This window comes from Barbus barbus (assembly GCF_936440315.1).
Source record: "Barbus barbus genome assembly, chromosome: 5".
Lineage (NCBI taxonomy): Eukaryota > Metazoa > Chordata > Actinopteri > Cypriniformes > Cyprinidae > Barbus > Barbus barbus.
This window is the reverse complement of record NC_136733.1, coordinates 23,175,333-23,189,883: the sequence shown is the minus strand read 5'-3', so window position 1 is coordinate 23,189,883 and position 14,551 is coordinate 23,175,333. Positions and strand designations below refer to the sequence as shown.

Below are 14,551 nucleotides of genomic sequence, written 5' to 3'. Positions count from 1 at the left end.
GAAATTCCATTCCAGCGTTTCAAGGGATCTGTCACAGAAGAGGTATGAAGTTTTAATGTTAGTATTAAGATGTATATGCTGTGGCTAAAATCCCATATAGTAATCCAGAAACAATAAATGATTCTGTATTATGGCAGTTCTGATACTTTCATGTGCATATAAAAATAAATCAATAAATAAAATGATGTACTTTGAAACCCCAGATGTTTACATCACTATACATGATTCTGTGTATATACATAATTTTACAATAATATTCCAGCTTTTAATTGAATTTGATTGTAAAGTTTACAAGACTACAGTTGTTAAACTGCCAAATGTGCCCAATCGTATATGACAACATCAGTAAGTACATTCACATTAGCAGCAAACAACTTTTAAAAATAAGTAAAATCCATTTTATACACAGCTGTATAATGTTAACAATGTCATTTTAAAAATGCAATTAAATAATAGTCTGTCATTTGAGATGTAATAAGCCTGCTATCATACTATTCCTCTCTATTAAGCCTCTCAAATTGAAGCTCCTTCCACACTGCATTCAGACACTTTCTCTAGATCTTCCATCACTAAATCTTGCTCATTGACGTGGTTCATCCTCCTCGAGCTGTTGTTCTCCAGGCTGTTAAGAGAGATGGGCTCTGTGGAGGGTGGAGGGTTCACCGGTTGCACAGAATTGCCCTGTACTCTGTGAGAATAGGTCCGATGCTGACCGCCGACAGGACACAGGCCGAACTTAAACACAGCCTGAAATCCACGGCGGAAGTTCTCATTGAAGAACCCGTAGATTATCGGATTGACGCTGCTGTTGAAAAAGGCTAACCAGTGGGCAAAAGGGTAGATGTAGATGTTAATAAGCATGTACTGATGTTCAGTAAATTTAACATAGTCTGTTAGCATCATCAGCGTCCACAGAGGCAACCAGGACAAGATGAAGAGCAATGCCACAATTAGGAGCATCTTGATTACCCTTTGTTTTTTCTTCGACACTGAGTGGCGGTTATCGTGGCCCGGTTTGGTGCCTGCCGGCATGGCTGTTTTAAACAGAGTGATCCCGATCCTTGCGTACATTATCACTATGAGGGACAGAGGAGCCAGGTAAATGTTGGCAAACAGGACGGTGGTGTAGATCTTCCTCATCTCTTGGTTAGGCCAATTTTCCCTGCACCAGTAGAAAGGGCTTGTTCGGTTGCCATCTCCCAGGAACACGCGGATGCTTTGTTCTTTAGTCACCTGAAGCATGACGCCAGAGGGGCACATGATGGCCACTGCCAGGACCCAGATTATCACGATGATAAGGGTGGCTGTTGATATTGTCAGTTTTTGCTTGAAGGGATACACAATACATCTGAATCTGCAAAAGACAACATGTTAAACATTTAACAGCTCTTTGGAGAAACAGCTGTGTCAGATATGAAACCAATAAGAAGAGGTGCATTTATAGTGTTTTTTAAAAAGAGTGTATTTGTTCCTCACATTTGTTCATTATATCATGCAGTCACACTATTGATTGAGGCTTTTTCAGTGTTTCTTCTCTGCAGTACATTTGGGAATGAACAGGGTAACAGTATTTCAAAAGATGTTTTGCTTTCATTCCCTGTTCTCTCAAATCAGTGTCTCAGTTAATAGTACTTTCTGAATTATTTTGATCTGAAAAAGGTTTCTATATTGTTTTTAATATACACTGTTAGTATGATTAGCTGCCATAAACCATTTATAGTTGTATCAGCCTCACTATTAGGTAAAAATGATAGAAGACCGTTTCTGCCAGAGAATAATTTTTTTTTTTTTGACATCTCACAATTCTGACCTAATTTCTCTCAATGTATCTCACAATTTAAACGTATTCCCTCAGAGTGATTAGTTTGCATCTCACAATTCTGGCTTTTTTCTCCCACAGAATTCTGAGTATACATCTCACAATTCTGACCTCTTTTCTTGCATTTCTGACCTTATGCATGATAAAGACAAATCCTTTCGTCCATGAAATGAGGTGCCCCTTAAGAGAGATACAAATTCACAATTAAGAGAAAAAAGTGAGATGTAAACTCAGAATTCCAAGAAATAATTACATGATTGTTAGATTAAAAATTGCTAATACCTTTGTTTTATTTATTTTTATTTTTTATTTTTTTGGAAACAGGCTTCAATACAAAACAGAAAAAAAAAAATGCACCATCTTAACAGCTTTATCTGGTCTTTTCCATTAAGCACAAATGAAAAGTACACTCAACTAATCTGCACTCTTAATAGTCAGCAAGTACCCTTGATTTTTACCTAAAAAAAACCCCATCTAAAACAAACAAAAAAAACAACAACAACTAATGTGATGCTTTGGAGATGCTCTATATTCTCATTTGGTCTTCCTATGTTGCAAGACCACATGAGAAGTTATATGAGAAGATGTAGCAGAGTAATTGATGTGGAAGCTTTATGTACAAAAGCTTAAAAACACATGAAAGTGACAGCATTTTACAAAAACTGATAATTTCCAGCAATCTTCTTGGTGCACAGCATTTACGCAGCTAGCTATTGTCATAGTAAACTGTTATTATCTGCAGAATAGACAACAAAAATAAAAGCTATTGAAATGAGAAGCCTGATGGCCTCTGTGTACCCTTGAATTTTCCCAAACTATATATATATATATATACACACACAGTATCTCACAGAAGTGAGTACACCCCTCACATTTTTGTAAATATTTTATTTCTTTTTATGTAAAAACACTGAAGAAATGACATTTTGCTACAACGTAAAGTAGTGAGTGTACAGCTTGTATAACAGTGTAAATTTGCTGTCCCCTCAAAATAACTCAACACACAGCTATTAATGTCTAAACTGCTGGCCACAAAAGTGAGTACAACCCTAAGTGAAAATGTCCAAATTGGGCCCAATTGTGACTCGTTAGTGTTACAAGGTCTCAGGTGTGAATGGGGAGCAGGTGTGTTAAATTTGGTGTTATCGCTCTCACTCTCTCAAACTGGTCACTGTAAGTTCAACATGGCACCTCATGGCAAAAAACTCTCTGAGGATTTGAAAAAAAAGAATTGTTGCTCTACATAAAGATGGCGTAGGCTATAAGAAGATTGCCAAGACCCTGAAACTGAGCAGCAGCACGGTGGCCAAGACCATTCAGCAGTTTAACAGGACAGGTTCCACTCAGAACAGGCCTCGCCATGGTCGACCAAAGAAGTTGAGTGCATGTGCTCAGCGTCATATCCAGAGGTTGTGTTTGGGGAAATAGACATGAGTGCTGCCAGCATTGCTGCAGAGGTTGAAGGGGTGGGGGGTCAGCCTGTCAGTGCTCAGACCTTATTTGTTTCAGATGGTGTCAAGCATGTGTGGCGGCAACCAGGTGAGGAGTACAAAGACAACTGTGTCTTGCCTACAGTCAAGCATGATGGTGGGAGTGTCATGGTCTGGGGCTGCATGAGTTCTGCCGGCACTGGGGAACTACAGTTCATTGAGGGAACCATGAATGCCAACATGTATTGTGACATACTGAAGCAGAGACTGGGCCGCAGGGCAGTATTTCAACATGATAACGACCCCAAACACACCTTCAAGATGAACACTACCTTGCTAAAGAAGCTGATGGACTGGCCAAGCATGTCTCCAGACCTAAACCCTATTGAGCATCTGTGGGGCATCCTCAAATGGAAGGTGGGGGAGCGCATGGTCTCTAACATCCACCAGCTCCGTGATGTCGTCATGGAGGAGTGGAAGAGGACTCCAGTGGCAACCTGTGAAGCTCTGGCGAACTTCATGCTCAAGAGGGTTAAGGCAGTGCTGGAAAATAATGGTGGCCACGCAAAATATTGACACTTTGGGCCCAATTTGGACATTTTCACTTAGGGGAGTACTCATTTTTGTGGCCAGCAGTTTAGACATTAATGGCTATGTGTTGAGTTATTTTGAGGGGACAGCAAATTTACAATGTTATACAAGCTATACACTCACTATTTTACATTGTAGCAAAGTGTCATTTCTTCAGTGTTGTCACATAAAAAGAAATAAAATATTTACAAAAATGTGAGGGGTGTACTCACTTCTGTGAGATACTATATATATATATATATATATATATATATATTATTAAAGCCTCTAAGTGCATCTAAGTATATATATATATATATATATATATATATATATATATTGTGACGAGTCGGCTGCCTCCCCCCTTTTTATCATCACCACCTTGTCCCATATTTGCCGCCCTTCACCAGGCTCCCGACGGGAGTGGGTGTGTAAAAGAGGAGGGGCGCTGAATAGCTAGGGCTGGCGGCGTGTGATGAGGCGCACCTGATGTGAATAGAGCCTCATCACCGCCGATGTTTAAATGCCGAGCCCGCCTCTCCTCGGCAGACCGGTCTCTTCCCCATGCATACACGCTGGTGTCCTCGTGGGTCCAGGAAGGGTGCGTAGAGGGATTCCCGCACCGCCCAAGACATGAGCTGCCGGTCCCGCGGTCTGGACGAAGCCGCACCCATGACACGGTCGACGGGTCAGGAGGTCGGGCCGTAGGATCCCCCGGAAGTGCCGCGGCGAGTGAAGAGAGACGAAGCCGCTGGATGAAGCCGCCACCCTCGCGCCCCGGTCCCGAGAGGGGAGCGCATGCGGCCGACGGACTCCGCCCCTTACCTGGACCCTTCCTTCCAGAACACTGCCCTCCTTCACAAACCCCGCAGCACGACAAGGACACCAGATCCCCCTGGTTATTTTTGGACACTTTTACCCCTTTGGACACTTTATTTTATTATTTTGTTTAATAAAAGCCTCTCCGAGGCCTGACGCCACACCCACTGTGTCTGTCGTTTGCTCCTCCCGCCACAATATATATACTAGGCAGGATAGAAATAAAAAAAACACTGCAAAATGTAAGCACACAATATTGAATCTATATTGTATAGATATAATATATAATATAGCCCTGTTGTGTCCTGTCAAGTTTTTGTTATAATGCCTTAAGATAGATATTCACACTACATTGATAGTCATAATGTTCATATTACACATTACATATACATATTACAAACTACATATACATCATACAGAAAGGGAACGTACAGAGAGCTTAGAGGGAAACTGAAAGTGAAAAACATGACCTCAGCTGACTAGTTAATAAGTAATTAAATGTGACGCCATGTGAAAAAAAATGTAAGTGGAGATCAGGGTTAATATAACTCCCTAATTCACCGTCTGGTAGTATTAAGCAGGAACAGATGCACTACAGCAATATCACACACACACACACATCTCACTCCTTTCCCCAAAGGCCCCATGCCATGATGATATAACAATGACATCAGGTGGGTATGGAAGTCCAGCTGTCCAATCCAAAGGAACAGAACCATTCCGACAGTAACAGCCTGGACCTAACAGACTAAGACACACCACAGCATGGTTCTTGTCCTTATCAGGTTCATCAAATATCAAGCCCCTCTTAGGATCTCTATACTATTATGTGCCACTCTGTAACAATTTATAAGCTCAAAAGGGAATTGTATATAAATAATTACGATTAATTATGATTAATTACAATTATTTATATTGGCTAGTAATAACTGTTGCAGAATTAAATTGACATCAGCTGATCTGTCCGTCCAGCGAACATTCAGTGTAAGTTCGTATCAACTCTAAGAAAGGGTATTTCCTTGGCCACAGAAAATACTTTCCTATTAATGCATTAGAGCATTGTAGCAAGGGTCAAAATCGTAAACGGACATTTAATATGCAAGGCAGAATCAGAAACTCATGTAATTTGTGCACACAACTTTTATTAACTAAACACTAATGCAGACTAGTCTAACAAACTAACAAACATACATACGTACAGTCACTCATACATGGGAAAAGGGCAAATGATAGTTGATGGATGAAGCCATCAGGAAAACCAGACAATGCAGTTATGGAGAAAGTCATTTAACCACCTGAGTAAAACCATCAGCACCATTTATAATGGGGTCTATAACTTATACTAAACCTCTGTTTCGTTTAGTTAAATGTTATACTTGCACTGCCTTTGGTCGGGTCGAGTGTCCGGAATGCAGTCTCAGATGAAAGTCTTAATGGTTTCAAAGTTTTGGACTCCCGATCACGTTCTTCCGGGTTGAAGAGTGATGAATTCCAAAGATGTTCTCAGGTAGAAATGTTCTTCTGAGTATTGAATGGAAAAAGAGCTAAGAAAAAGATCTGCTGAGGTCCAAGGAGCTTGGTTGAATGGAAAGACGAGGCCGCAAGGCCCGGCACAAAACTTGGAGGGTCCAGAAAAAGTTCTAGCTCACATCCTCTTAGGATCTAACAAAACCGCAGACTGCTTGGGCATCTCTGAAGTGAGAGCTTATCTGCTATAGAGGTCACACTTCTGGGGTGTCAAATACCCAATGGAGTCTTATGGATTTTTGGAGGGAAAGTTTTACGACCTTTTGCCTCTGAACATGGTAATTTGCATAGGTAATTCACCTGGGTTAATGCACAAACTTCTAAAGATTCTTAGGACACTAATATGTTGCATAGGTATCGACATGTAATATTCACTCTCAATTAGATAATCCGAAGACGAATTGATAGAGACTAAACATGATGCAGCTAAAGTGATATTAACTAGTGATCTATCATAAGCATGCAGAAAACAGTGTACAATACACAAAAACATATACAAGAACAGTAATAATATACACAATGACCTAAAGATATGTGTGTTCATTCAAAGAAGGATTTTCTATGAATTAAGTAGAGAAGAGTCCATTTTGATGGTGTAATGTGTCTTTCCTAAGAGGAAGTTTTGCTCTACCCGCATTCCTTTGAGCAATAAAACCAGTATTATCAGATGGGTTGCCATGGAACCAGAGACCTGGAGTCGTTGACAGACACACCAGCACCAGTATGTGTATTGGGGGGGGGGGGGGGGGGGGGGGGGCGGGGGGGTCTGTGACCATTTGTTAATCTAATAACTAATTGATTTGTTAAATCAAATGTGTCTGATTGGTCAAAATGCTACATAAATCCCCCCTTTCGAACATTGTTGTCTATCCAATAGACAACAACGAGCGATGTTAAAGATACAGAACAATCAAACATGCACCTGCCACCCATGGCTAGTAGACAGTGGTGGCTCTCAGGCTGTTGCTTGTCTCCAGGAGTGGTTGTGGTGCCGTGGCGGATGCTGTCAGGTGGTATGTTGTGGGGATACAGGCTGGTGCAATGTGCGGGTCCTCGAGCTTGTGCAGCAGGTGTCGAGGCAGTGTCACCTGTTGTTCTGAAGTGAGTTGGTCCAGGTCAGATGGTTGTTGATGTTAGCCAGTAGGCTATCTGTGGTACCTGTGGTGTGGAACAGCCAGGTGAGACTCTCACTGGTGAGAGTGCAGGTGGTTCCAGGGGTAGCAAGCAATTGTTATGGAGATTTTGTAGTGTGAAAAGAGTTTCAGACTGACCTAGTGTTGATGGCAGGAGAGCAGCAGGTGGTTGTTAGCCATCTGTTCTGCTGGAACGTCACCAGAAGTCTGATGATTGCGGTGTCGCTTTTCTCTTGTGTCGGCACCGACTTGAGCTTGCGTGGGTTGTGTTGGTAGAGGTTTCGCTATTGAGCATGTGAGCCCGTTGCTCCATCCAACGTTGTCTGCCTGCTTCTGGGTTGTCGACTGGTTTTAAGGGATGCTCCTCCCTTGGAGGGGTCTGATGATGCGTTGCATCAGGCAAAGAGTCAGAGGTCTGTCCTTCGCAGTATTCCTCAGTTGAGTTTTATTCAAGGAGCTATTTTGCTAGAGACAGCAGCTCCTGTAACTCAGAAGTAGGCGTGTCCAGCTGTCCTTGTGAAGCATCCGTTTGGCACCCGTGTGAAGGGTGTGGAGGAGGATGATGTGACTGCCGTTGGACATGCCGTGGTGTTCGCAGGACGAGGATGGCCTTTTCCATGGGCTCTGACAGTGGTTGGTCTGGAACCTGGGTCTGTTGCCATGATGACGGCTCTGTCCTCCGCTGACTTGTGGCTCTCTGTAGAAGGGCCTTGCATTGTGGCAATGCTGGGTGCCTTCTGGTGCCCGTTTTGGATTCTGGGTTGTGCAGTTCAGAATCAGTGAGGTCTTACAAACACCTTTGTTAGAGGCCTTGTGCTTGTTTTGTTAGAGGCCTTGTGCTTGTTAAAGGCCTTTTGTGTCAGGTCACGCAGTCATTGAATAGGCATTGTGGGGCAGGCCATAATGCCTAAATGGTGACTTACAGTGGGGTGGAGGTTCCGGAGGAAAAGGCTCTTGAAGCTGGTGTCCTCCTCCATCCAAGGTTCACTTGCGAGCTCCAAAGTAAGCTCGTCAAAGTCTGTGGTAGTAATCACGGGGAGTTTAATGGCGGCCCTGTTCGATGGCAAGGGCAGCAATCAGTCCGTGCTCAGACTCTGGGTCTGAGAATTCCTTTATGATAGCTTGTTTAAGCTGCTGGTAGTCTGATTGGATGTGTTCTGGCTGTCGAGCCAGGAAGCGTCGCACTTCTGGGCTAGCGGTGACCCAGATCAGATAGAGTCTATCTTGGTGTTTCACACTGGTCCAAGACTGCAGGTGAAAGTCAATTTCTCTTAAGTAAGTATAAACATCATTCTCTCCTGCAAGTTCTGGTGTGAATGCAGGGATGTTTCTGGCCATTCGGTTGAGGTCTTTGAGTGTCACTCCATGTGCCATTTCAGCGCTCGTCTGAATAAACCCCTTTCTTTCTGCAGCTGGAGAGGTTTTCAGGAGGCTGACTTGTGAAATGTCAAACAGAAGGCTTTGGCTCCCCCCTTCGTATCTGTGTACAGGAGTGAGGAGATTTGCACTGCTGGCTGTGTGATGTGCAGCAGGGTGCCTTTGACTTGAGTCCATGCACAGTCGGTAGAGGACTGTTTCAGTTCTCTCTGAACCATGTCAAGCTCCTCGTTAATGCTGCAGAATTGCTGAGTCAAAGTTTGGACTTCAGCTCTGGTTGCATGCAGATGGCCTTCTATGGCCAAATACAAAATTGTGTGTCTGATTGGTCAAAATGCTACACTCTGCAGGTTCGGTGACTCTTTCATGATCAACAAAGTTAATATCAATCATCTTATCTCCTATTCTAAATGAATTTTAAAATCAATCGGCCTTGTTTATGGAATTTAAGCTGAATTTATGTTTAATCACAACTGTCTCTGTGAACTGAATAAAGAAATTTAAGTAAAATTATTTCACGAATGGCAAAACTTTATAGTATTTAATGTTTCATAAATGAGGCCAAATGTTATCTAGTTTTAAACAAAATTGTTTCTTTAAATAAGTGGTTTCTTGAACAACAGGCTTTAGCAAACCTGCAAAGGGATGACTTAAAAGTGTTTAAATGACTGCACTGTTCACCCAAAAATTAAAATTCGCTAAAAATGTACCCTCTGGCCATCCAAGATACAGTAGATGAGTTCTCTGCAGTAAATGGGTGCCATAAGAAGATTCTCTGCAGAGGGTCCTTTGGTGGTCAAGTGATTTAATGATACATTTCTAAAAAATCTGTTCTGATGAAGAAACAAACTCGTCTGGCCTGAAGGTGCATACATCTTCAGCAAATCTTCATTTCTGAGTGAACTTTTCCTTTAATACATCCAAAGAATACTAATCTAAATTAAAATGTCAATAAGCATATAAAATAAAGATATAAAGAGAAATACCAGATATACCTTTTATATGCAGGGAATTTAAATATATTGTGTTGGATAACGAGAGGTCTTCTAGTCACAAAGTCTGAGAACCATTACTTCAAATTTCCAAGCCCAAATGCTATTTAACTATTTTTTTAAATAGCAACTGTCATTCAAGTCATGTGAACTTTTGACAGTGCATTATTAATGCCTGAACTGAGAGACGTGATGATATTACCAAGACATTACCTGTCAACTGCTATGGCAACCAAGGTGAAAACGGAGGCTGAGACCGATATGCCCTGGACCATTCCGCTCATTTTGCAGACCATGCTTCCAAACGGCCAACCTGGGGTGAAGATAGATATTACATACTGAGAGATGATCCTGGCTAAATTATACAGGAAGCATTTACAACACTTAAAGTACTTTTTCTAAACTCTTAACACAGCAACACAATTAGCCAAATATTTAATTTGAAAACCACATTTTGTTAAATAAATACAAACTTTACATTTCAAAATGCTGAATATGCTGGCTGTGAGATCTGCTAGTGAGCGACGCCTTGTGGTACCATCACAGAGAGGCTCAAAATAAATACTCCTCTCAGCAGTCCTGGCTGCCTGCTGTAGTCTCTTGATGTCTGATTTGGTAGCTGAACCAAACCAGACACTTCTGGTCCAACTACTCCTCTCCCTGGTCCAACCAGTCCTTTTCCTCATCCAACTCTCCCTCCTCCAAACATTTTCTTTCTTTTTATGCTTCTCTTTGTTGTTCTGTATAGTTTTGAACAAAACCAATCCAGAGACTGCCTTTTTATTGTGCATGGCCATGTATGGAAATACTTGGAATTATTCATTAAGATTGGAATCAGCTATTTCTCAATTATTAGTCATTAAAATAATTCTTAGCAGCTCTTTTAAGCTGCCTTTTTACACTATATTTAAAGTTTGGAGCATTAGGTCTTCATTTCTGTCATGCCGTGTTTAAGCATTTGTAAAAAAAAACTAAGAAAGATCCATGATTTTTGGTATGGGGTAAGCTTGTGTGAAAAAGAACTTTTAAGCATTTTAGAAACGTGTGAATTGACTGAATATTGTGTGAAAACAACATGAATTGTGTTAATGGTATGGCCACAACAGACGGATGTTGTGTTAATTGTGTTTAGAGTTTTGAAAATGTGACTACAGATTGGACAAAGGGATGTTAGCAATTGAAAAAAACTGTAACTGGATTACATTATTGTTTGTTAAAAATGACTGTAAAGGGGTGTCCCGTTCCGTTTTCAGTGTTGAACTTTCATAGCATGTACAATGATGTAGTTCATCACGTTGAGTGTCATTTGACACTGAGTGACCCAAGCAGCTGATGTAATAAATGTCATGTCCAGTGCATGTTGACAATTTATAAAGGAATCAATTAGAGGAGAACAACTGCACACTCACTTAAGCATATGCTTTATGCACTTCATGGTTAAGTGAGCGTGCAGTTGTTCTCCTCTAATTGATTCATATTTTTTCCTTTAACTTGCACCTCATAAAGTGTGCGTTTGCCTTGCCTCACTGACAACTTATAAAGGACCACATTTGAAAAATGCAGATATTATAAATCTGCTAAGACTATAATTAACATTTACCTGGAAACTATGGTTCATGAACCTGGATATCAGCTCAGTTTATTTGGCCAATTTTGCCTTTAAACCCCAATCAAAAATTAGCTGAAGTGTAATCAATGCACTGCTGTGGGCCAAAACAGCCAGATACCTTCAGATTTGCCTTGGTATACAGCATGTAGGTCAGTTGCTATCGCACTTACCATCTGGTGGGATTTATTGTATTTTGTGTATGATTGGAGGAGGTCAATTGGCTTAGGGAAAGGCTTAACAATATTTCACTGTGGGGATGGGGAGTATCTGTAGGAGATCGAATTCATTTGCATGCTGTTTTATTGACTCTTAGGTAGATAGGATGTGCTCTTATTGTCTATTATACTAGTTCAACAGACATATTTTTCTCAAGATTTCAATTTTTCTACAGAGATGGGTAGATATGCTTTTAAAAAATTATGCTCATATGTGTAGAATGAGCTTTAAGGTAGGTTAGGCTATACTGTAATCTCTTGCTTTGTGTAAAAATACTTTGTAATAATAATATTTTTTTTTATGGAACAGTGTAAATGTTTTAATATCTGATTAGGATTTTTAGATACTGTGTTTTGTGTTTGTTTATTTGAGGCATTTTGTACTTATTTGCAATTTTTGTTTTGTGCTGCCTTTCTGGACCTATAATTGAATGTAATTCCCATTGAATCTTGTATGGCATGCATTTAAATATTAGTAATTACACATTTATGAAGACATTTGTACATTTGAAATATTACCATTCTGTGTATTACGAAATAATGTATTGTGCAGTTAAAATTATAATCAAAAAATTTATTTATCAAGTGCTTTAGTATGTTATTCACTACATCAAAATAAGTGGACTGTGCATTTTTAAAGCAAAAATTATAGAAAGATTATAAAAACAATTATTTAAGATTTGTACTGAAATGTAGCCATTTTTTTTTTCATTTGACATCACAACATACAAAGGACAAGTTTCTTTAAGTATGTGAAAAAATAGTTGCCCTTTTATTTTATTTTATTAAGCAGTTTAAATTAAATGCTTTTTTTTTTTTTTTACCTTGAATCAGTGAGGACTTTGTCTTTTCATGCCCTACATGCCCTACATCCTCTCCCAATATAATTTATGCCAAGGGCTTAGGAAAACTTAGGAGCCCCAAGGACCCCTTAGGAATCCGAGGAACAAAAAAAAAACACACTTGTGCTTCCCCCGGGCTGCCTGGTTGACTAATATTAAATATTTTTACTGACCTTATTTGAATATTGTTTACTGACCCTATTTAACGATTGCCTTCTCACAGACATACAAAAAGGACAAAATGCTGTTATCACCCACCCAACTGCAAAAACAAAGGTTTTTGTTTGGTTTAACCAAGTTGTTTCATGACTTTCATTTAAAGTCTTTAAAATAACAATGGTGTTGATTACCAAGTGTAACTTAGTAATGTGTGACTACATTTTATAAATAAGAATAAATAAATATCTAATAAGAATGCAGTACTTTGGACAGAAAGAACAGCTTTCATCTCATCCCACTAGGGCTTACTCACACAAATAGTCACAAATAAAATTGCATTCAGTGTCTAATCAATTCCATGGGAATGTGTGAAGTGCATGAAATGTCTCTTACACGGAATTGCTACCAGGCTCAACTTTGGACAGTAAGTGAGGAAAAAAATAGGGGGTACAAAAAAATCAATAATTAGGAATCTATTACAAAGTAAACAGGTGTCTAAATGCACTGGCATCATTTCAGATTTCCTGTATAAGCAAAGTTTAAAACATTATTTTCAACATCCTAAAAGCAACCAACCAGACACACATGGTAAATAACCATCTCACACAGAGATATATGAGAACCCCAGTCATTATTTCTGAACAGCAGACAAAAAACAATCACATTTACACCACGTCTCAAAAAAGCAGTGATTTGTGTAAAAAGACTGGCCGTGCTACTCAAATTGATTTTAAGGTGTGATAAAAAATTATTTGTTTCTTACATACTGTCAACCATCCTAGTGAACATTTCTCATTTTCCTCTCAACATTTTAAATCAATGTCCACATGTAAATCTGTATGTCTTGTTTACTGTATATCACCATGCATGATTTGCATCAGTCTTGTGGCTGATTTCATCATTAAATCATTAAATGTGAGTGAAATGTAATGCGTGTGTGAATGTATTTCAGAAAATTGGTGATTCAATATTACATTTTTGGTGGCACCAAACACATTTTTTATAGTCTAGCAGCACTCATAAATGTTCATTTGTATGAAAATTCTGGACCGTCATGTTCAGCTTTTCATAATGTTCCTATCTTAAAACTCATTCTAAAGGTGAACAGCATCCTCTACTGCCAAACACAGCCTGAACTCAGTGTTAACTTAAAACCATCAGGCTACTCGAATAGATGCCTTCTCTGGTCACGACAGCCCTAATGAGATCCATAAATGTCAGTTGAAAATTCAAGCATGCAAGACACTAAAAAACGAACCTTGGCTAGAACAAGTAACTTTAAAGAAGATGCAAAGATTGCATATGGTTACTGGCATTGCACTGACCTGTAATAATGTTGTCAAGAAGAGTTGTGGGCATGCAGAAAATCCCAACAAGAAGGTCACTGATGGCAAGGTTGAGGATGAAAAGGTTGGTGACGGTGCGCATGTTTTTGCTTCGTAACACAATGAAACACACCACTCCATTTCCAACCATGCAGACCAGGAATATAAGCAGGTAGGACACTATAAAGACTGCTGCTACAGATGGCTGATGCAGGTAATATCCAACATATGTAATTTTGTTCTGAGGTAAGAAGAATTCATTGGAGCCATTGACAAAAGTCCAGTTTCCATCATCCTCAAGCGTAATGTTCAGGTCCAGTGTTTCGTTCATTTTAGATCTGAGGATAATAGAATAGGGTTGAGAGATGGGCTTTACTCCCACTGTTCTCCTCATTCAGTATCAAGCCTTTGTCTTTTGCTTATTGTCTTTCCCCTTGTTTTGCTTTCAACCTCTCTGACATGCAGCTGCAACTGAACAAATCTGTTTATCTACTTATCTCTCCGACTTCCACATGTGTAATTAACTGTGCATATTGTAAGCAAATGAGTAAAGCAAATGATTAATGACAGACAACACCCTACCATTAGCCTACTCTTCATAAAGTAGTTTGCAGTTGTCTACACTCTGCAATCATGTTTGCCTCAAGAAAGAAGACAAACTAAATGCACTTGGGATGACTTTGAGTCTGATTTAATGTAATTTGAATTATTTTATTGGCTGCTACCAAGATGCT

At 39.9% G+C, this 14,551-nt stretch overlaps 1 protein-coding gene across 1 annotated transcript; it reads right to left on the bottom strand.

Moving 5' to 3' along the window:
* Nucleotides 1-513: 513 nt before the first annotated feature.
* LOC306869467 (neuropeptide FF receptor 2-like) lies at nucleotides 514-14,148 on the bottom strand (the record flags this gene model as incomplete). Its single annotated transcript, XM_079416241.1, has 3 exons — nucleotides 514-1,354; nucleotides 9,881-9,980; nucleotides 13,818-14,148. 3 exons carry the CDS (start codon nucleotides 14,146-14,148, stop codon nucleotides 514-516), a joined length of 1,272 nt encoding a protein of 423 aa, XP_079272367.1.
* Between the last annotated feature and the right edge of the window lie 403 nt (nucleotides 14,149-14,551).